General features: G+C 40.5%; 1 protein-coding gene across 4 annotated transcripts in view; it reads right to left on the bottom strand.

Moving 5' to 3' along the window:
• The window catches only part of dgkza (diacylglycerol kinase, zeta a), a 174,900-nt gene that overhangs the window by 121,762 nt on the left and 29,126 nt on the right, over positions 1-24,012 (bottom strand). The window contains exon 1 of one of the 4 annotated variants that reach the window (XM_015338597.2): positions 14,349-15,158. The exons of 2 other annotated variants lie outside the window; for them this stretch is intronic. In XM_015338597.2, coding sequence (XP_015194083.1) covers positions 14,349-14,545 — 197 coding nt within the window. In that variant the 5' untranslated portion in view covers positions 14,546-15,158. Of the gene's footprint in view, positions 1-14,348; positions 15,159-24,012 lie in introns of those variants that run through there. One more of the 4 variants, XM_015338601.2, reaches the window with a different exon arrangement.

The following is a 24,012-nucleotide window of genomic DNA, read 5'->3' as shown; positions in this document are numbered from 1 at the left end:
GTCTCCGAAACTGTGGTCCTGCAGGTCAGGTTTTGTGAGCACAAGTCTTGCTCATGGCAGAGATAGGCCAAAACAAGGTGATAGAGAAAACCACACTGGTACCTATGGGACTGGTCATTTGGCTGCTCGTTGAGCATATGCAAACCCTAGGGAGAGGTCTTTTCCAATCCAACAAGCAAGGCCAGTATTGTTTTTTTTCCAGCCACAGCAGCAGCAGATCCTAGTGCTCAGGCCTCCTAGGATGAAGGTCAGTAATGCGTTACTAAGTGGAGCTACTCAAATTTTTCAGCCGTATCATTACGCGTAATTAAAAGGCATTGGCTGCAGGCCACCGACTTCGACTTCTCTTTACAGCTTCACGGATTCTAAAAAGCATGCTTGTACTCTGTTTGCAGCCTCTTAAATATTGATTCATTTTTTTACATGAATTGTACACAAACAATCCATTGCTTTAAAGCTACAGAGTGCAGACAAGATGCACTGGAAGAAAGGTACCTACAGGAAATGAGTGCACATTTAGATATTGCTCAAAATAAGTGCACACGCACACACACAATAGAAAACTTCATGTTTTTTTGGGGGGGAATAAGTTAACAAAACCCCAAACTGCTCGCTGTACAAATAAATGGAGAAAAAGTGAGGGATTAGAGAGAGGTGATCCATTTTTAAAATAAACAAAACACTTTCTCTTCAGATTATCGGATTAATGTGGCTTTTCTAAAATGCAAATGACCGCAGAGACCGATTTACGCAGAAAGGAATTTTTTTTATGAGGAGAGATCCTTGCTCAGTTGCGATCAGTCATGCTTTCATATAAATGTTTTAACAAAATTAATAAGTGTGAACTTCAGGTCTGGTCTCGCTTTTTGTTTTGGCACTTTAACACTCATGGGGAAACGCTGCAGCAACACCTGTGTGATTATTCACAAGGGGTTTAAAGGCACCATCAAATATTACATCCAAATTAAGGACAGTTATTGTCAACAATGCCACTGAAAAGCTGACCACTTTATTCTACCTAAAAAGCAAGGTAGGGCTATCTCACTAGTGCCCTCAATAGAGGATTATAAATCTTCATTAGGGAACGAGAATATGGACATATAATAAAAGGGCTCACTAACTACCAGTCCAAAGCTGAGCTTCCTACATAGCAGTTGCGATACGGTCTGGTTTGGTACTAACGTAATCACCTTACTTCGGTACATGAATATTAACAAAAATACCCTTTTCGTCAACCAATTCAATTTCATAGCAGTGAAGCAAGAAACAGATTCAATTGGAACCTGGTATCAGAACCTCAACAGTATTTGTCTGCACATTTTATCACAGGCGTCGCCCACTAATTTGAGTACTTCAACTGCATTATCTAGAAAACTCCCAGTCAATAGTAACAGGAGAATAATGGTGAAACTGTTTCTTTGCGTAAATCAATTCAGATAAAAAGGAAATACCAGATTCCGGAAGCAGGATGTAAGTGAGGCTGTAGTCCAGTAGGACCATTTTTTTAAAGTTTTTTTTCTTACAGTGAATGGTAATTTCTACAATTTTCTCCAGCTCCAGAAAGGTACCTTTCTTCTCACTTCAGGCCCCATCAAGAGCCTTGACTACATCTTATTTCATCCATCACCCCAGTAATAAACAGTTATTTACTTCACAGTCAATATCTTGACTTCGCTACCATTTCCTCCAGTGTCCATTTTGGTTCACCATGCTTTTGAGTACAGAATACTCATATTTACACCTGGAATAACACCACATCTTTCATACAGAATTGTGGGAAGCAAGCACAGTATTTGTCTAGTTCTGTACAAGGCCGATCAACTGCCCCCTTTAACGGTCATCCTAACCTACAAGTATCAATCTGGCTCTTAGAAGACTGAGAGGAGAAGCCCAAAAGACCAAGGACGAAGTGCTAATCTGGTTTCCCCACTCTTTCCACTCCCAGGTTCCCTGTTAAAATTCACCTTTAACCTGCAGGGGAGCCAGTTTGCTCAAGGGGCACTTGTGTGCACCCACAAACAGCCCTTATTACACGATAATAGATGGGGGTGAGGGGGTGAAACATTAACCTTTGTTGCTAGGTGTTACGTCCCCAATATGGCTCTGTCTAGGGACGAACGGGGACTAACATATGAGCCATGGATTAAACGGACGGAAATACACAAACAAAAAAAAAAACACTATAATTTCCTACAACCCAATACCCTCTAAACCTGTCTCCCGAGAAAGGGGGTGGCAAAGCCAAAGAAAAGTCTTCCGCAAGCTAACTTATTATACTAAACTAAGCTGTAACGGAAAACAAAAAAAAACACAGATCTTGAGTTTACCAAAAATGACAAACCAACATCAGTCTCATCAAATTCGCCGTAGTTTATTCCACACCTCTCTTCTACCTCTCTCTCTCCGGGCAGCCTGTACTGGCATTTTAAAACAGGACTGCTTTCTGCAATCAATCCACAGACAGAGAGACGATTTAGGGACACACCCACCTCCAAAACAGGACCCATGCACGGGAGGGAAGTAAAAAAATCAAACTGAACGCATCACTAGAGTTTAGGAGAACTGCATTACAGCCACTGTTAATCCGTCTTCGTCTCCTGGTTAGAAGCTCATCTTCAAAGAAATGGGCTAGGAGGTGTCACCAGCCCTGCGTGATCACCTGTTGGTGCATTCATGGCAGAAGAAGAAAAGAAATTCCAACGAATGTGCTCCGGTTGTACAGAGCTCTTATCGGAGAAGGTGGGCTGTGTCTATGGCCGGCCATGACCTGTAACAGCGGAGGATGAGGCTGTGCAGCAGACAGAAGATCCGATCTCTAATTGATCAAGTTATTGATCTGCTGCGAGGATGAATTGTCAACCCCAGCAATCTGCATTCAATTTAATCACCCTGCAAATGGCCGCCAATAAATCACACAGAAGAGAAACGTGGGAAAGCTCATCTTCTGGGCTGCACATCATTCCCTTCTCTGCGCTGGCCTGACACCTGAGCGCATTTCAGTTTGGGAACTGGCTTCCACCTTTGGTTTGGCCAGATGGACGGTCCGTGAAGGATTTTAGAAGCAAGCACGCTTACTTAAGCTCTGCTCCGTCAAACAGATACCCACATTCCAATGCAGCTTAGGAAACTGAAAAGGTTTTATTTACAAACCTGTTGAAAAGCACCTGATGCAGATGTGCAATGTGTCAGTCTCCATCCTACCACCTTCTTTAATTCCGCACTTTTATCACTGCTGACACTATTATCTCCTTGCGTTCCATATAAGTAGCAAGCAAAACATGTGCCTTGGGTCACCTGTTGACCTGCAAGGTTCTTTTTACTGGCGTGGAAAAGGCAAAGCAGTGATTTGCAAGGAGGCTCTGGGGTCACAAAGGAACGGTATTACTGTACATTTGAGGTTTCACTCCAAAATGAAATATTATTGTAGCTCAATCTGCAAGGGGGGGAGGGACTTTAGGTAACAAAGCCATCTGCAACTGGGTTTCAGATGAAATCTCATCAGCAGTTCCTCTCCTGTCTCTCCCTATAAACAACAGGGAATGACAGTACGCAGCGTTTAAATAACGTTTTTGTTGGGGGGGAAAATATTCACATAAGAAAATCCATGAAAAATAAAGAGTCCATCTGTGCTCTAAACAAACCTATGCTTTGTTCTGTAGGACGGCAAAAGATCAGAAAACGAAGCGTCACAGCTCTCCAGACGTGCAAATGAACAGTAGTCAAAGATCATCTATCAGTCAAAGTCATGAAGTGCTTAAACTGTACCAACTTCTTAAATTAACCAAAACGGATCGAAATAAGTCAAGCAAACAGGTACATCTTAGAACATTGACTGTCCTGAATATACACTGCTACAGCTGGGAGAAGAAAGGGCCCTGAAATGTCCCTCTTTCCCTCTACGCTCGATGTGGCAGATGAGCAGAGGTGAGTTCAGGCTGCGCTGGATTTTTTTTGTTTTCACTAAGCCGACAACCGGCACAGCTGCAATACATTCACAGGGGTTCTCCCTCTCCCTGGAGAGATGGAGAGCAATCTATCATGCATAATTTTACACGCATGTGGAATACAAAAACGAAGTTGATGGCTGGGACACAATCCCCCACAAGGTGAAGACAATTAAATACAAGAAGCACTTAAATGTTACAATAAAGGATGCTGAACACTGGACGGGTAGAAGCCTTCCCTCCAGGCAGTGGCAGAAATCGGAATTCTTGAACAACCACTGTAGACGCACAGCAACCCCAAAGAAGTTTCCCTGTCAGTGTCGGACACTGGAACACGTGTCCGCCATTTCAGGCTTCCCGTCTGGCAGGAAGTGTACGGAACAGTTCATTCAAAAACCGGACACAAATGAGGGAAAGGGTGGGGAAACAAGTCAGCAAGGAGTAGGGGACAAGCATCTCAAGGCTTGGCTTCCTGACAGCGGGAGGAAATATTCAAAGGGAAATAGCCCCACATTCCACCGTATCATGATATCAGGCGCCTCCCATTCAAAAAAGCTGAAAGCAACTTGATCAAAATGCAGTCTTCCATCCAGAAAGCAGCAAGTTTTTGATGAGCAGTAATGCTGGGCAGTGGGGGGATAGTCTTATAAACTGGGAGATATATGGGGACAATTGTACAATCATATGAAGTGAGTACGAATGGTGCATTATAAGAGGTATAGGAGGTAAGCACACAACATGGATCTCTCAGAAAGTAAGGCCATTGTCTTTTTCAGTTGCTTCATAACTAAACGAGCAGCAAAAAAGTGGAGCATTGACAGCAAAGACTGATGCAATGTGTTCAGTGTAATGACTATTGCCTTCATCTGCATTCCAGGTGGCAGCACCCAAAGCCAGCCCAAAGACTGCAAAAGGGCATCTATGTGACCATCATATGCTATGGCATCTTTAGGGCTGGAAATAATTTTGCTGTTTCAGAGATTTTCTACAATCGTCTTTAGCTCTACATCTTGCCACACGTGAGTGCATACAGACAATGCCTCAAATGCTGACGCTACCCTGAAAATAACGAGACTAGTATTTCTCAAATTTCATTGCATCAGGAACCAACTTCCTAAGGTATTGCTCAGGATCAAAAGCGGCACAGAGCACAATACTATGTCATCCGTAATGTTAAAGCAGGGATCCATCAGCACTGCTCCAGGAATTGACTTGAGAGAAGTGAAGTTAAACTATTTTAATCAACGCCGAACAAAAGGAAAATGGTTTGACCCTCCCCCCCCCAAAAAAAAGAAATCAAGAAAAATGGTTATTTCCTCTATTCTATTTTTGGACTTCAAGAATACCTATATATACCGTATATATATACACACAGATTATTCCACTACCAGCAGCAACCCCAGTCAGTCACAGTAAAAGGATGGAGGAAGTAGAATTAACAGCAACATAAGAAAAGTCAGTACTGTGTGCCCAATCTGTCAGGAGTCAACTTGACGCTGAAACATGGCAGGTCTCACTTGCATTACTGTGTAATGAGGACAGCAAGTCTCTAATCAGCAGGCTTGTCATTTAGCCATCAAACGAGTGACCCCCTTTGTTAAACTTCGATCATATTGTACGATAAAGAGCCGTGGAATGAGAAAACAGTCACTTCTTATTTGTGGTGAAAAATAAGTTAAATGATTCACAGCATGCAGATCTGAGCCGTGTCTGGTCATATCAATATCAAGTAATGCAAGACGAATTAAAGCAATATTGCTGCTAGCTAAAAAAAAACCAAGCAATTCAGTCAAGTCAAAACATTTTTATCCCTGCTGTGTTTTACAGTAGCAAATGTACACAGTCTTCAAGAAAAGGCTGATCTGATTTAACAGTTCACAGATCTGCTCTTAGAGGTGTAAGGTCACTACTAAAGGAACAGTAAAATGGGAGTATTTTGTTTTTTTGCTCTGCTCTAGTCTGCTGGATTTGAGAATGGTAGCCTTACAAACTAGACCAGAGCTAATTCAGGTATCCAGTTCTAGTTGGGGTTGCCCTTATCTGCAATATTTCAGAGGTCTTTAATCCTTTTTGTGTGTGGGTGGTTTGGGAGGGGGACACAAAGACAGACGGAATAACCACCAGTCAACTGACAATCACAAAAGTGAGTTACAGTGGGCAAAGGCACTGAAACATTAATGGTATTAAAGGGTTAAAGGGAAACTAAAAGGTATATGGGGCCTTTCCCATGGTTTATACAAGACTGCTGCACTGCAAGTGCAGAGGATTAGATGCAGATAAAATGAAGACAACGTTGGCATAAATCATTGATACTGTAGAACTGAAATTATGGAAAGTTATGCAAGAACAGTGCAATGCATAACATGTACACAACATTCAGAATATTATACAAGATACTGCTGCCCTGGAATCCAGCAAGAGAAGGGCAACTAGATACACCCCCCGAGGACTAAAGAGATGGCCTACCAGACAGGTCCTTTTTCACGCTGAGCAGAAAAGGGCGATTTGGCTATCTGATTTAAGTATGCAAAAGCACGAACCAGAGGAAAGCCAAGAGCGAAATATGGGGAGATGCATTAAACAGTGATAACAGGAGGCACATACACCAAGGGTTGTGGGTGTATGGAATAAGATACCCAGCCATGTTGTTGAAGCCAGAGCACTGGCTGCTTTGTATAACACAGCCGGATGAGGTCTTTGGGTCAATTAGCCCATTGGAAGCAAATATTTTGGATGGGCCAAACAGCCTTCTCTCTTTTGTAGCCTCTTAGGATGCAGTCAACACAAAATACTTGGCATTTCTTCAAGCCACAGACCATAGGCTGGATTTCCAGTCCTAAATTTCATTACACCAAAGGGGATGTAATAGTGGCCACACACAAACACTAGGGCAAACCCATCTATCAAACCGTACTGCAATCTATTTAAATTAGACGGAAACGCAAGAGAATGGTCTAAAACAAGAACCCCCGAAAGCAAAAAAACTAGAAAAAAGTAACGCAGACAAACAGGTGCATGAAACTTTCCACAGCAATCAAGTCCTAGCAAAAGAAAGAACCTACAACAAATCACTACTTTTGATGGGTTCTAAGACATCAAGATATGACCAGTCAACATGCACAGACCTCAGTGCCGATGACCAAGCAATGATCTCAGTGCCTTATACATTAAATCACCTGGCCTGGTGAAGAAGTGCTCAACCATTCCTGTTCAACCAATTCAAAAGTAACTATATTTCAACAACAGCCTAGTGGTATAAAGGAAGGCGTTGAGCAATGGGGATGAAAGATCTGCCCAATACAATGTAGGTCTAATCTACAAGTTTAACTTTCACTTTAAGTTTATCCACACTTAAATCTCCAGCCATTTGAAAGATACTTTACAATTTTTAGAGCAGTCTGCATGACCCATTTAGATTTCTACACAATACCCTTTACAATGAATCCCAGCATTTTTATGATAGACACTTCTGACAACTCTTTTCCGCCACTAATTACATACAGAGCTCTAGTTTTTCCTCTATTGGCAGGTAAAAATCTGATTACAACACAGATCTGCTGATCTCTCAGAAAAAGTGTTAAAAACAAAAATCAGGCCACAGAAAATGTTTTTTTTTTCTCACATTGGTTGGAACGCATTTAAGGGGTGACTCAGAGGAAGTTTGTCTCCCTGTGGTATTTAGTTTAACATTAATTTAAATGATTTTTTTACAAGAAGAATGATGCCAAGGAGAAGACATTTTGAAAATGTCTATACCTAGAAGGGCACATGTTTTGGTAATATGCCTACAACTATCATTATGTTTACTGTAGGTATAAAGAAGTATTTTGAAAGTTTCCGGAGGCTCAGAATGAGACTAGATTATATGAGGTCCCTAGAATACAGATATTGGGGCTCCCAGAAGATAAGGGTCTACAGTCATGCAGATTATCAAGGAGACCACTCCAAATAGTACTGATCTCTGATGTGACAAAAGACCTACCTACAATAGCCACCGAAGGACAAATATTTAAATTCCACATGGGCTGGTACTGTACAGTACCCCAGTACTTCAGTATTTTAAGAAATCAAAAGCCAATTATCAAAGCACTTCTTAAGTTATTAGAGAGTGACAAAGCATGTGTTATTTAAAAACTGTGTTTTTCTTTTTATTCTGCCATCTCTTCTTACAGTAGAGGAAAACCACCAGTTTCATTGGGACTATGGAATCCACCATCAAATTGAAGATGTTCGCAGCTGGTTAGGGAATAAAAAAAATGGAAGATTTGGAAAACCTTTGAAGTTCTACAGTAGATACAGTATGTGAATTTACTTAAAGGGTGCAGTAAGATAAATCACTTCAATAATATACACTGATAGAATGCACTCAATTCAGATGAAAGACGAATGAAATCCTAACCTATTCAAGACAAATTCAATATGGACCTTAAAAGAATAACTGGTAAACTACAAACCTCAGTTTGAGGTTTTTTTATTGGGATAAATGGTTTATTTATGAAGGCAAAACCAGCTGAGATCATGAGACAAAAGTGAAGCTACAAATACCCTGCTTTGGTCACTGATGCACTGAGAGAGTTCACATTTTGATGGATGCCCATTCAAAAGAGGATGAATCCACTTCCTTCAAGTAATTTGAAAATGGTACCCATGCTTCACTAAATGTGCTGATGCACCCTGACTGCAGGACATTGACACTCTACAGATGGCCGGTGTAACACGGCTCAATATTCAAAATTAAGAAAAAAAAATCAATAAAATCCCATTTAAAGGAGATGCTAAATGATGCAGGATGTCAAATAAAAAGCCATTTACTCTAGGCTTACTGTGGATCTGAAAACTCAAAGCAGGTACAACATATTATAGCACTTACTGTAAGCAACTGTCTTTCTAATCCAATCCAAGCCAGCTACAATGTCCTCTGCTGACCTCTTGAATAGGGTAGCTTGAGAATAATGCAACTGTATCTAAAGAAAGCAGTATGTTTTTTTTACCTTTAAGTTAATTACATCAGAAAAAATTGCTGTTTACTTAATTTAAATTGGATGAAATGTTAAACTTTTTAATCCACAGCTTTAAATGTGCATTATGTAGCTTTAGTCAAGTTTTTTTTTATATATATATACTGAGCTTGTGGTTCAATGACAGTTTTAAGACAAAGCAGGTTTAAAGTAAATTCAATAACTTCACCATCTACATGAAAAATCTAAATCTTCTTAAACTACAAGTTCAAAACCCCTGTGGTAACAGCAAGCTACAGTACAAAGATGGTTTATCAGATCTCAGTGGAAATTACATTTCATCGGAGAGAAATGAAATGCTGAATTTTAAATTTTGAAAGTGGTTTGTTTCTTAGAGGTTGGTACAGCAGTGCCATACAGCAGGAAACTGTCTAGATCAGACTGAATTAAAAGCTTTTGGAAAGTATTTCAACAGGTAGCTGATAAATAACCTAGAGGACAGTGACACCATCTTACACGACCTATGCTCCTATGTTGGTTTACTCTTCTTCTGCAGTGGTGTTTGTTGAGGTCTGAGCACCATACTTTCATGTTTTCTTAAAAGCATATTGTTATACAATAATTCTGAATCCTTTACTTTTCACTGCTCCATAAGCTTCAAATGTCTGTTTTAAAGGTCTGTCAACATATTAAGCTCTACTCAGACTTGTATATCAACACATACCTGTATGGGTTATTTCTAATGACCTTACGGGGCCTACAAGAAAGTATTTATGTTAACTTGCATACAACATGAGCAATATTATTCTTCAACTTCTAAACAACTATAACATAAGACTCCTCTCCCCAGGTCAACAATGTGCAACATGCTTTTTGTGAGCTCGTGCCATATTCTGAAGTGCAGTATTGTTGAAGTTTTTCCTTAATTCCCCTTTGGGAACCAAGGATATTTAACTTTCCACATTTTCAACACAGCGGCCAAGACGAGCAGCAACTTAAATATCTTACAACGACAATAAAAAAAATCACTCAGTTGTCCACACTCAACTTGACAGCTAACGTTTACCATCCCAGTGCTACCAACCCAATCAACTCTGTCTACGATTCTTGCAGGTACTACATATTCCTAAAATGGTCTACCAAATGTACAAGACAACAAATTAATTTCTCGTTTGTAACCACTCTTTTGTTCTCAAAGACAGAAAGGGTTTGCCCCATTTTAAAATAGTTCTCTTAAACTTGAATGTTAGCTGAAATACATACCCAACATTAAACTCAATCCAGTCATTTACTGAACAAACAGGTGATGTTGATTACATATGACAAGACAGAGCAAGTTTGTTTGTCCATCACATTGCTGTGGTATTGATACCATAATGCCAGTACTCAACCAGAAGAGAAACTAAAGTCCTCGATTATCTTTTACATTTATATTGTAATCCTTTATTTAACTATGTAAGTCAGTGCAGAAATTCTCCTTAACAATGATGTCCTGGAAAGCTCCCATTAAATCAACTTGACCAGAGCAATCTGAGGGAAGTCCTTTGTTCAAGGCTACGACAGCAGTAACACACAACCACGAGTTCAACCCACAACCCACCAGACTGAAGTTCAGAGTCCTAACCACTACGCCACACACTGCTGTTTCCCCGGCCCCATCAAAATATGCAACAACAGAGTGCATGTACACTATGCTCCTGGGGGAAAAAGAACAACTTAGTAAACTATAAATTGAGCAAATATTCAGGTACTATACTGTACATATGCAATGGTGGAGCCTGTGCAAGGACTAAAAGAATGAAGAACTAAAAATTCAAGTCCAGGTAGGAGAACCTGGAAATACAATTAGTTTTTAGGAGAACTACAATTAGTTTTTTGGAGAGCATTTTTGTGACACATACCCTAAAAAGTCCTGATAGCAAGACCCTAGGAGATAAAACAATATACTGTAGATCTAAGGGTTGCCCTTAACACACCAGCTGCATACTCATTCCTACCCTGGCAGTCCGGCTTGCCACTTCACCCCCACCTTCCCCAAAATCAGAAAATATTTGATAGAAAAAGTCAAATCACACACTCAAGCTACATTTACAGCTGAGGGCGCCATATTCTCCCTTACAGTAAAAGATAAGGGCTAAAGACTCACGCCTGCAGTGGAATTTAAATCCCACAAATGGAAAGAACAAAAAGGCTTGCAATGAAAGTAGCTTGCCTTTTCCTTTTTAATAAGAGACCACCACAGACTTTAAGACTATCTTAGACTTTAAGACAGGTGATGGCTTGGTTTATTATGCCCCACACTGCAAGGTGAACACAAAAATAAAGGAAAAGACTGTATATTTCACAAAGCCTTGCTTGAGAAATGTCAGCCTAAGGCACAGACACTGCTGCTAAATATCTAAAACATGAACAGACGATCATCCCTATTACCAGTATGCCTCATAGACTGCACCTGGGAAACATGAGCACACTAATACAGCCTCTCTGCAGCAGCTGAATGAAATCAAGGTCCGTCTTGAAAACATGCATAGACAAAACACTAATTTTTAAAAAGATGGTATTCAAAAACCTAGGATGGCATTACTTAACCTAGACTAGTTAATAGCCACAGAGGAATACCTGTATTTTGAAAAAGCACGTCACAAACCTCAGCATCATAAATTTTTCCAAAATCCAAAAATTGGAAGCTGCTGCTAGACTAAAAATGCCAAGTTAAAAAAGTAACTGGTAGGTTTCAACAGACTTCCTTTCAAGGACTGAGAACAGAGGTACCAGTTTCACATTACAGAATCTAAACAGGTGCACTGAGTACACAGCTAGACGTCAAACCACAGATGACCGCAGTGTTTGTCCAGGGTCACAAGATCCTCAAATTCTGAAGAAACGAGCCCCCGATTACACGTTCCACATACTAGCACTGCAGAAGTGAGGTGGTTAAAGGTGAAACTATGTAAAAAAAAGTCCCAGAAAGCACCAGGAAGAATGTAAGAATGAAATAACAGCAACTTCTGTCAAACAAAATATATGAATTGCTAAATTTTGGTGGAAGCATGGTCAAATTTTATACTACTGAGTACGCTGGCCTGACTCAATAGACTGCACAGTTCACCTGCCACAGCCAGAACTGTTCACCATAGTATTGCTTCCCAAATTGCAGGCAAAATGCAGACTTACAAGCACTTGAGTGAAGAAGAATGTCTTAACTTTGATTGTTGGTATATCAAAATGAATATTTGACTAGGATCTGAAGTGTGACTGTCTTCTCCTCATGTTCTCCTTCCGCATTTCCTAAGGAACTCGGATGTCTGAGCTCTTTAGGAAATATTTCCCTTCTTGCTCCCTGCTCCACCACATCCTCATGCTTTGAAGGCATTAAGATAAGCAAGATGAAATAAGATTTTTTTATGAGACTTAAAAATAAACTTCAGCTATATTTAAACTTCAGTTAAGATCTAGATTTTTCTCTGGTCATGTGAACGTCTTGCATTTAAGTATTGTTCCCACCAGGTTAAAACTTCAGGAAAATACACAACGAACAGAATGTCGTCTTTTCTTTATTGCTTTGATAATCACCCTTTTATCAGTGAAAGCCACAACTCTTTGGCAGAGACTTCCTGTATCAAAACAAAACAACAAACGCTTGGTTTTAAAAAGTTTTAAAAAAAGTTAAAATCGAGTGTTGCTTTTGCACATGTGATTTGACAAACTGTGGATGACTGGGTGATGCTAAATCTGAAACTCCGGAGAAAATCATCCAGTTGGAGAGAGAGAGGTGGAAGTGGCAGGAAAAGGAGAAATTCAAAATGGACATTGGTGCAGATGAGTTTTGAACACTGTGATCTCTATTCAAAAGGTAGAGCAGTGCACCAAGGGAACAGCAGCACTATTATGCAAGTTGACTACTTGCAGTGCAGGGATTCATACTTCTAATGCTGGACTGTTGTCACAATGAAACCTTGTGGATGAGTAGGTGGATTTCGTAAACCAATGGGAATAGGGGAAAAAGGGGACTTCTCTTTAGCCTCGCGAACTGAAAGTTATAAAGATTAATATTTTCCCTAAGGGTTCTCGGCAGTCTCACATGCAATGGAATAATGTTCTCACACAAATCTAAACATGATTTTGGTGACTGAATTTAGGATTCCTCCGCCTTCAGTCATTTGCATTACAAGGTACTCTTTGTGAGGAGTTAAAGCTTTGAAAGCTTAACACAGGATGGAAAACGCGATTCTAAAAATAGAATACAGATAGGAAAAGGAATAAAGAAAAATATTTGATAAGATGCCTGGATCTCCTGGTTCCATAGCTCTCATGCTTTTACACCTGAGAAGTATCTTTCTCGCTTCGCAGTTTAATGTCTATTTCCTGCAGTATTTGAGTATGAATTTCGCCTGCATCTCAGACATACCTAAATAGACTGACAAGACTTTTGATTAGTGGACTAAAAATGAAAATGAAGTACAAAATTTAAAATTGCTGTGAGCAGGCTCTTTTAAATAAATGCACAGTATTTCACAGGGAAACTAAGAAAAAAAATCCCATCTTTAGCATAGTAATTTACTGTACGACTTGCAAATAAGCATTTTTTGTTATTGCGATTTGAAAAGTTACAACAGAAAAAAAATGGGACTCGGTTTAACAGAAAACTTCACATTTTTAAGCAAAAACTATTACATGAGTGTTTATTAGATGTAAAAAGTGGGGGCAAACTTTTTCCCAAACAGTAGTCAAATGTTCCTTTATTCTGGACAACCCAGCTCTGGCCTTCAAGGGCTTGTGTCCAGTTTTCATAGGTCTTTCTAAATCTCCAGCCTCTTAAAAGCAAAGAAAGGCTCTAACTTAAAGCCTTAGAAAATAATTAAGGTCTCCAGTGGAAAGACACTCAAACCTTCTGCCCCTCCAGGACCTTTAAAGCAGGGATGTTCACTCCAAGTCTTGGAGGGCCCGACTCTCTGCAAGGGTTATAAAGTGTCTTTAAAGCACCAGCACCTGAAGAGCTGGCAGAAGATGTCCAATTAAGCCAATAATGAGCTTATCCAGGTTATTAACAGACCGGCTATGCTGAAAAGCCGTATATGCACACACTGACCCTACAGGAGCAGGACTGGGGACCCCTATATAGAAAAGCACAAGACCTTCCCAGTGAGTGCTGGTTTTGGTTCCAGTTGAGCTCTGCCACTTAGTTAACCAGCTCGCTTCTAAATCAGATATCTGTCAATGCTTTCAGGTGCAAAAGGAGGAATCCATAATTGTAAAAATCTGACAATGAACTTGAATTTACTACCAGTGTAAGAGGTAAAACCAGCAGGACAGTCCTAATGAATTGAATCGTTAGCTCAACGGAGGAGTCAATTCAATAACAGAGGGCTCAGCTGGAGGTTACAAGGGCTGGGAGTGAAGGCAGAGCTGGGGCCCAGATTACTATCAGTGTCTGAAGGTCACTCACCTTCTCCCGAACAGCTTGAGTCCAGTAAAGGTCTTGGTGCTGTGGCGGCGGCTCACGGCCCCCTTCTCGCCCTCCGAGTATGAAGGCAAATCGGAGTTGGAGGAGGAGGCTGAGGTGGATGCGACACCATCCTCTCCCTCTCCGACGGGCTCAGCGTTCAACTTGGCCCCTGCTTCTTGCTTCAGCTGCTGATCCATTTTCTCCCCCCCCCCGCCCCGCCACCCTCCTCCCCCTCCACTACCACTTCTTCAAACAATAAATCAATTTAAAAGCTTTCCGTTTTCATCAAGTCCTCATCTGGAATCAGCTGTCTGTGTGGCTTTATTTTCTGGGGGGTGTTGGTGTTGTTCCCAAGGTACTACATCAGTCCAACACAAACAAGAGCTGTCAGCGGTCCTTCAACTATAACAATCCATCAGGACGGAGAATAACCACAAAAAAGAAACACATCTACTCACTTTCCCCAATTTTATCAAAGCTCTCCCTGAAGCAAAATGCCCATTCTAGGACAGGAAAAAGTAGTCATCTGGAGAGTCCTGCATTCCCTTCCTAATCCCAGATACCACCAGGAAGTCCTAAGCTGGACACTGAAAGTAAACTTCAGAAAGCATTCCCGGTGCTGCAGTTGTCAGAGCTCTGAAAGACACTCCTGCTGTGGGTTCTCTCTCCTGGTGTGCTCATGTTGTTCTCTTCCCTCCTCTCCCTTTTTTTATTCAGTCCGCACCCTGTTGGAATGCCTCTGTCCTCATGCTACTGGCTCTCTTTCTATGGAATTGCAACAATCCAGGAAGTGTCAAACAGAGATGTAGCACCCACAGGACCCAAACATAGGTGCCTTTAAAACTGCCTTTTCTGCCTGTGGTGTTCTCTCTCCCCATCGGTCTCCCTCTCTCTCTGCAGATCTGCTTGGTATAGACAGCTGATATGTTGCCATCTTCTGGTGATTCCCGTGAAATGCAAACAGCCCAGCCAACTCATGTGTGCAGTTTGTAAGTCTCTTTCAACTTCTCGAATGCAAACAAGCTCAGACCACAACACATGTTATTAAGAAAGGTCAATGCTTTCATTTTTTTCAAAATCAGCAGCTGTGAAATACTACTTTCCCAGTAGTCAAATTGCATTGGCAAAAAAAACAAACATCTAAAGTCTTCTTGAAGTTGCCCTGGGCAAAAAGTCATGAAGCCACATTCTCAGGACGCCACTACTCACATTCTTCCCCATGTCTGAACTGGACACCTCTGACAACCTTCTCCAAGGTTAGCAAGACAGATGAAAAAACAGCTTGGCAAGCAAATGCCCAGAGAATCCTCATTGTCATTTAGAACTTTGACCCTAATGGTACCAGAAACCTGAAACAGGTCCCTTAACAGTGCCTTATAAGGATTATCGTATCAGTTAAACACTGCATATTGTGAAACTTTTGTGCATGTTGAGAACGTAAAGCTGGGAGAAAAGTAGAAAACACTGGGGGAGAGACAGCATTGAAATTTGCATTCTTGCACTGACTCATGCTCATACTCATCAAAGGATTTCTCTCCATAAGCCTATGCTTTACATGGTGCCTTTTAGGTGAAACCTGTATGTACTTCATACAGACCTGGAGGAAGTATATTGTTCTACTGCTTCGCATGCATACCTTGTCATGCAAATATTCCCTGTACAGAAAGTACAAAAATTCAGAACTGGGAGGGCTCTAAAAAGTCTACCCTTCTTATAGGTGGAGCACCAGTCCAAACTCCCTCGTGTTTCTTTTCTAAATAGCAAGAGGTCATCTTCAAAGAGCAAATATGCACAAAGGTTTGCACAGTGAGCCCAGAATCTCTCTCTGCAGATGCATGCGAATGGATAACCTGCAAGAAGGGGCCAAGGATAGATTCCATCCCAGAGGACAGAATCAGTATCTATTCATATGAAATTTCTGAATCTCATTATCTACCTTTGTGGAAAATGAAATGAAATTACAAATACAACTAGATTTATGCCAGAAAGCCACAACATAATAGGAAGTCTGTATTCTGTTGATAAAGGACTGATGATACTCAAGATTCTTAATTTATTTTGCTACTTGCTGACATGTCCCGATACTCAAGCTACAATTTTCACAGCCCCAGGAGGGGCATTTGGAGGCTAAAAAAAATTGCTAAATGTTTTACTACAGCTAGTTTTTCCAGCTATGCATTTGAAGTGGCTGTTTAATTATCTGCTGCGTATTTAGTATGTCAACGTGTATGCATCACTGGAGAGAAACCAAGTCTGAAGTTTTTCAGACTGACTTCCTTGCTCAAGTGAACTTCCTGTATGAAGTTGTTTCTTTACTGTGTTTGCCTTAAAAACACTCCCACACATGCCCAGCAAGAAAAAGAGCACAAAAGCCCACACAGTCCATATATACACACACACGCATGCAGAACTGTGCAATACTAAAAATACTTCTGCATTTCTTAATCTTACTGGAGTTTCTCTGCCATTTCTGTTACAACAGCTGTCCTTAATCTGACCACTGTCTGGAAGTCAAGTCACTACTGTGGGAACTTTATTGTGATGTTACATCAGCTACAAAAAAGCCATTGAGCTACATAGGATGACTTTGTCACCAAACTACAGGACAAGATTCACCAGTCATTTCTTAGAAATCACAATAACATGCAGTCAAAAAGCCGGCACAAAACATTCAAACCCTCATGGTTTGTTATAGTACGGGACCCACTAAAAAACAAATAGACGACAAAAATGAGGCACGTCATGAGATTCAGTATTTCAGTTTAAGCACAGCCAACTGAAGTCGTACAACTGCGGAGATCATTTTATCATTACAGCCTGCAGAAAAAAAAGTTGCAGTGCTGCTGAAAGGGTTTTCCCCCCCATTTAGTTTCATTTCATTCAAGTCTCACCATGGCGACTGCCGTTTGTAACCTTAAGCTTACACACAAAGCCACGCACTATACTTTCCCAGCTGAACTTGACACTCGGCCCATGGACTTCAGGTGAAAATGATAATTAAAAAACGGAGGGCTTGTGTTTTATACATCCATGGACAGCCCATGAGCTGGCTAATGGTTTCTTGGAGCTTTTATTTTTTGCAAATAAAACATTCCTGCAATGAAACATCTGCCATCCTTTTAAACAGGACTCATGTCACCCAGGCCTCCCTGCTGGTAACCATGGCAACCCCCAGTCCCTGAAATCTATACAGCGCCCAGATGGCAGAATCCCCCTGTAGAGATTCGTCCACAGGTGAATGTGAAACCAAGCCCTGTCAGCCCAGTGTGTCTCTTCAAGACGTCGTTAGAATGAAGCCGTAATTTAAGACGATCAAATTACATTAGCGCCTAATCAAATACATTTAGCACTGCGCCCGCCCTAACTCATGAACGTGGATAAAAGCTGTAATTGAGTGAAATCATCATTAGACCTTTTGGCAGCAAAGGCAGATGTTGTTTTTCAGCAAGGGCTCCTCTGATTCTGCTATGAAAAACAGAAGTAATGGAAAATCACAATTCTGCAGAGTTCTAAAAACATTCAGTAGTAATCCTTTTACCTGCAATTCAAATGACTCTCCCCCCCACGCCACAAACACAGTTTTCTCATCAGTACATGCAGCTACCGTACATCCATTCACATCATTTCTCACAATACGTGGTGACAACTAACCAGTCAGTACTGTAAATTAAAGCCACCTTTTTTTTTTAACATCACCATGAAACTAAACAATGTGTACTACTGTGATTGTTTTATGGGGAAAAGAATGAATGTTAATTTCCTTTTCTTGATGGTACATGTGCATATAAGGGAAAGATGCAACAGGTTTTTAAAACTCTTAAATCTCACAACAGGCCTTGTGTTTACAAAGAAAACGGACAGAACTGGATGAGAACGATGTTGCCCTGGTATGATCTCCAATTACTTGGCAGAGACTCAGCCGATCTCTTCCCCTGGTTATCACATGATCTAATTACACAAAAGCATCATGGGCTTACTAAAAACACCTATTCTATTACCTTACCTACCATTTCCAACTACTGTACGAGTATAGTAATGAGCTGTTGAATGCAGAATACTGTAAAAATCGAAATAATTATGTCCCCAGGCACTTCTAAACTTAACCATAGAGTGTTAAAGCATGATAAACTTTTGAAATAAAAGGGACTTCTTCACTCCCATTTACAACTTACAGTAATAAATGAAGGCATTCAAGATGAGTAAAAAAAACAACTTATTTTAGTTCTAAAAGTGAGATACATCCGAGTTTTCACAAGTCTTATTTGTCTTTTTTTAAAAGGAAAGAAGCAAAAGTACCACAAGACGAGCTGTAACCTGGACTTTCACAAACCCAGAACTGAAAGCTTTAATAACGGACAGGGCAAGATAGGACACGTCCCAAGGAAATTGGAGGGAGTGGTTTCTTCAAAAGCAGCACCTCATATTCCTCTACCAAGGCAGAAGCTCTGCTCCTGCCCCACTGTGCGTGTGCTGTATATGGCAAAAAGTGGTTCCCACTACACACAATCCCCAGAACTTGAGCTTACTCTCCCTAACGTCTTCACAAACGGCGTTAGGAGAATTATTTAGGCTGTATGAATAATAGAATACAGTAGTACCCTGCTGTGTGGAAAGTAAAAAAAGCCACAGGCAAACCAGGGATCAGAATTCCACAGCTTCGGATTAGCTGCCAATAACAAGGAACTGTCTGGTCACTGAAAGTTTCTCCCAACTGAAACTGTACACAAATGAACAAAACATTGAAACTCCAAAATGATTTTCAGCATGCAAAACAAAAGAAATGTAGTTTAGCCAACCCTACTATATTAGGCAATAATAGTTGATTCAGCTTACTTGTTAATATTTTTTATTGGCGATACTTTAATAAGAATACGATACCATTGATATTTTGGGTACCAAATAATATAATCTCACTTAAAACCGCTGTGTTCTAGCTAAATTTCCAATTTCATTTTGTGAATGTTCTCCCTAAACAAATGTGGGTGCCATTGCATTAAAACCCTCTTGGGGGGGTGAGAGATTGCTGTCAGGGGAGGTAAATCAAGAGCTACAATTAAAAGGAAGAAGCATCAATGAGCTCCTGCTTCCTTGCATCCAAGCCACATCGTGACACCTGGAGCAGGGCAGGAAAAATTAAGCTGAAAGCAAGGGACAGGAAAGAGCGAGTTTCTAAATCCTGCTCTCGCTTTCAGTGCTCAATTGTCACAGGAGAGGAAGTGATGTCAGCAATGAAGAGCAAATGCTTTACAGTTTGCCCACAAACCACAACCCACTTCCTGCTATTCTTGTATTAAGTGAAATTAAAACTTTTTTTTTGCGCTTTGTTTTCTTGTTAAAAGTGCACCTGAAAAGGAGGAGATTCAGTGGAGCTTTTCTGAATGCTGGGGGTCTGATCATCACTGCCACAGAGTTGCTGTACGATAGTTTTTTTTTTTTACTGTTTTCACACAGGGCAAGCAGATTTAGAAGAAACACGACTTGCAGGAACAGACTGAGATATGGTGTTCACAAGGTTTCAAAAAATTTAAAAGAGGGGCTTATGGCCTTCCAGTGTACAAGCTGTATGCATCCTCAGATAGGGGTAAATTAGCTTCAACATCACTCACTGAAGTTCATTGCTTGACTCACAGGAACATAGGTACTTAAGTGAAGTGAAATCAACCAAGAGTCTTACACTGAAAGAGCAAAAACACCTAAAGAAATGATGTAACATTTTTAGGAGAATCAGTATGGATACGCATGTTCTTGTGCTTCAACCATTGTGAAAGCGTCAAAATCCAAGCTTAAAAAAAAAACACCCTTCATAAGTCATCTCTCCTTGTTCTGTTCTCACTAATCCCCTGCCAGGCTAGACCTTGCAAAGGTACTGTACACCTTTGTGTTCCTACACATCTAAAGAGATTTCTAGATGTGCCCAACCCAAAGGTCAACTCAACACTGAGCAAGTGATTGCATAGAGATTTTTCAAAGAGGTGCATGTGTGCATACATGTACCTAAACACATAGAAACAATTAATTCCTCTTCCACATGCTATTGTGTAGGTTAAATATAAACATGCAGAAGAGGCTTCCTTTTTCCCCCCCCATACAGTACCATACAGGGGCTAGTACAAAAGCGTCTTAAATTTTTAACAGGGTAACGTCATTTTGTGGATTCAAACTCGACTGTCCCTGATGTGGCATACGAGTGCTTTCCGAAAGAAGATGAACGGAGAAATGTACCTCACACCTACTGCTAATTCACCTTTCCACAAGAGAAGTACTAGAAAATAAATCATCTTCCCTTTTCTTTGTTAGAAAAGATGTCTTCCAAATTATTGGTTCCCCACTATAGGACAATGCAAGCAATAAAGATTAAAAGTAACCTTTCATCTGTCCAACTGCTTGACAGTAGGGGACTTCACAAGTATACATGAAGTGCCTTGAGCACCACCTTGTGGTAGCCTTCTTTAATCAATACCTTACCAGCAAATCTGGTGAAGCACAAAATTGCACAAGTAAACCAAGATCATGGCAGACAACCTGGTCACTTGATTAAGAGCTTGAAAACAGCTAATTGAAACAATTAAGTAGTAAATCAAGTCATTACATATCCTTATCATTGTACAAATTTAGCTGATGCTTTTATCCAAAGCAACTTACATTTGTACTTATTTATACATCAGGATAGTTTCATAGAAAAAAATCAGTTCCTCACCTGGGACTTGAACCCACATTCTTCCAGTGTGGAAATAAGGATTGAGGAGTTCTTTTTAGAGTGGTAAACACCTTGCGATTCTTTTAAAAAAAACAAATCCCTAACTATTTTGCAAAGATTAAAACATGAATAAGATCTTTCAGTAGAAAGGAGAAAACAGAAAAATAAATTAGAACAGAGGAAATGCTCCACACTTCACACAGAACTGCTGCATGTAGGATTTCAACTCATTTGACTGGCATATAAAGTTTCTGAAGTGAAGTGCCAATGGAAAAAAAAGCCAAGTGATTTCGACACCGTCTCTAAAGAGAATTGGGGGGAAACTCGAGGTCTGAAATGAAGACGACCACATAGCAAGACACGTCAAAGAGACACTACTCTATGCAGAAGGAAGCCTAAAGCTCCCTTGACTCATCTCACGGTGTCACGGTCTGGCCATCACTTTAACACACTAAAGAGTCTATTTGCAAAAAGCGATCAGGCAAACAAACACGATAAGAAAAACATCCCAAAAGCAGGCTATTACACACCACAGCAAATGATTCCTATCCGGTGAACAATGGCACAGTTTCAGAAACAAATCTCGACAATATCAGCAAGAGACGTTGGTCCAATGACCAATTTAATTCAGCAATTCAAAAAGGCTTATTATACTCTACTTTTTAATTATTTTTAATCTCCAAGCTGACAAACACTGTCCATACGCATTGCCCAACAATGAGGAAGCCAACAGCCAGTTCCTGTTGAGAGCCCAGACAGATGCCATTTTATAGTTTAGCATCAATCCAAACTTGCACAGATGGACAGTTTGCAAATATTCTAGGAGGCACCGAGGTTCACACTGCAAACACACCATCACGTGTGCGCATCTGAGCCGCGGAATTAAGAGAAAAACAGCGTCAGGCTTGACCGCAATTAGGGCACGTTCAGATGAAGTTGGACGGGTCAGCAACCCCAATACCTGCAGGGCACACTGGTGGGCGGTGTGGGGGGCACATTCCATTTCCTCCGTCTCCACATTTGTCGGGCACGTCCCCCTACCACACTGGTTCACTTTGCTGCAACAGCCGTTTCCCCCGAAGACCCAGACATCACTCTCCGCAGCAGGTAGCCAGAAAACTCGTCTTGCAAGGAGGTCTTCCGAGCCTCGACAGTCAGCACCCGGAATGATGAATGCAAAGTTCCCCTCCACTTCCCTCAGTCTCTTAGTTCCTTTTTTTTATAAACTTCCTCATGGCTTGCAACATGATCACTGCGGCCAAAAACCTACCGCCCGGTAAAAATAGACTCGAGAACAAAAAAAATAAATAACTCTAACCAACATCATCCAATACTTGCACTATGTTGAAGCCAGTTGATTGTGGATCAGCTCCTAAAAATCTTCCATGCAAACAATCTCTCCAGTCGGCTTGAGTGTATTGGGCAGTGAACTGCTATAGGAGTCCCCCTTAGTTCTAATCACATGTGCAGAGAGACTAATTTAACATGTGAAACAAGCCTCCAGCTACCGATTCAGAAAACCACTAGAATATCAATGGATCCTTTTTGAGTACAAAAGATAGGAAAAAAAAGTTTATGAAGAATTATAGCACAATCCAGCAATGTTCAGCTCATTAACACACAAATAAATAGCTAATAAAAGCAACTTTTCCTCTCCACCCCCCAACACTCAATATTCTGCATAGTACAGTATGTTGTGCACAACATTTTTATGTCTCAACTTTCACGCTGTGCCACATAAAAACAAAACTGAAAGCCTAGAAAAATCTACTGTAATATTGTTCACAGATGCATGCAAAATACCAAATTAACTGTCCAGTTTTCTAAATAAAGTAATCACTCTTTCATGTTATTCAGAACAGCCACATACAAATAAAAAGCCCAGTAAATAGTTGTGGGTATGATGTGAACCAAATACAGACGATTCTACAATGATGTGGGTTTGTATTCTACTACAAAAAGTAGGGAATATCCTATATATTATGTTGTCAAATCTACAACAGCGCAAGAGAGATCTGAGGGGCAAAGAAACATCCAACTGCACAGACAACAATGACATCATTTATAGTAAAAGGTCACGTAACCAGAAGTTCTTAGTCTCTGGAAATACTATAACTGTGAACCAAATTATCCTTTTCTACTGTCTCTTACGGTAGCTGACCTTTACAGTCAAATCACTATGAACTTTATTTGACAGTTTCACATTTCAAGAGACATTTGGAAAATCCTTCATGCGAAATGGTTGTTTTTCAACATCAGTTTTTGTTGTTGGTGGTGGTGGTGCCATCCCATGTGCTCATTTTATTTAACCCAGTCCCCATTTAAAAATATATCTCACAAAGCTCTTTGCTTGATCACTGTAGTTGAGTCCTAATCAGTCAACGGGTAGTTTGCTCGACTGAATGAATTAGAAGTCATTTGGAACAAAAAAAGAACCAGAATATCATTCATCCTTCAAGGACCAGTGTTCCTTTCATTGAAACATTGCTTCATTGACCAAATGAAGGCTGTAAAACAATAGATGTAATGTAGGGTTCACTTATAACAATAACTGGACTGGGGCCCTCTGGGACCAGGGTTGGAGACTCCTACTCCAATCTCGCAGAGAAACTCCACCACACATTAATAAGCCCCACTTAAAAGCCTGAAGCTCTAGATCCTAGCATGGGTATCGGAAGCATACAATATTTCAACAGCAAATCAGCCCAAATGACCACAAGGGTTTTATCTGATGTATACAAAAAGATTGCTATCGGAAGTGAAGTACATTTCTCTCTTTCCCCATTGAGAAATTGAACGTCTCAGTTGGGGATGCTCTGTTAATAAACACTGTGCGTTTACAAAGTAAGGCACTTCATCACCCTATCAAAAATATACAGTTCTCTGTTCATAGCATTAAAAAAAAATCAAAATGTGTGAATTCTGTTAATTGACCAATTTCTGAAACAAGTCTTTAATAACCCTCAT

The sequence above is a fragment of the Lepisosteus oculatus genome, chromosome 21 (assembly GCF_040954835.1).
Source record: "Lepisosteus oculatus isolate fLepOcu1 chromosome 21, fLepOcu1.hap2, whole genome shotgun sequence".
NCBI lineage: Eukaryota > Metazoa > Chordata > Actinopteri > Semionotiformes > Lepisosteidae > Lepisosteus > Lepisosteus oculatus.
The sequence above is the reverse complement of the archived record's forward strand: the minus strand, read 5'-3'. Positions and strand labels throughout refer to the sequence as shown.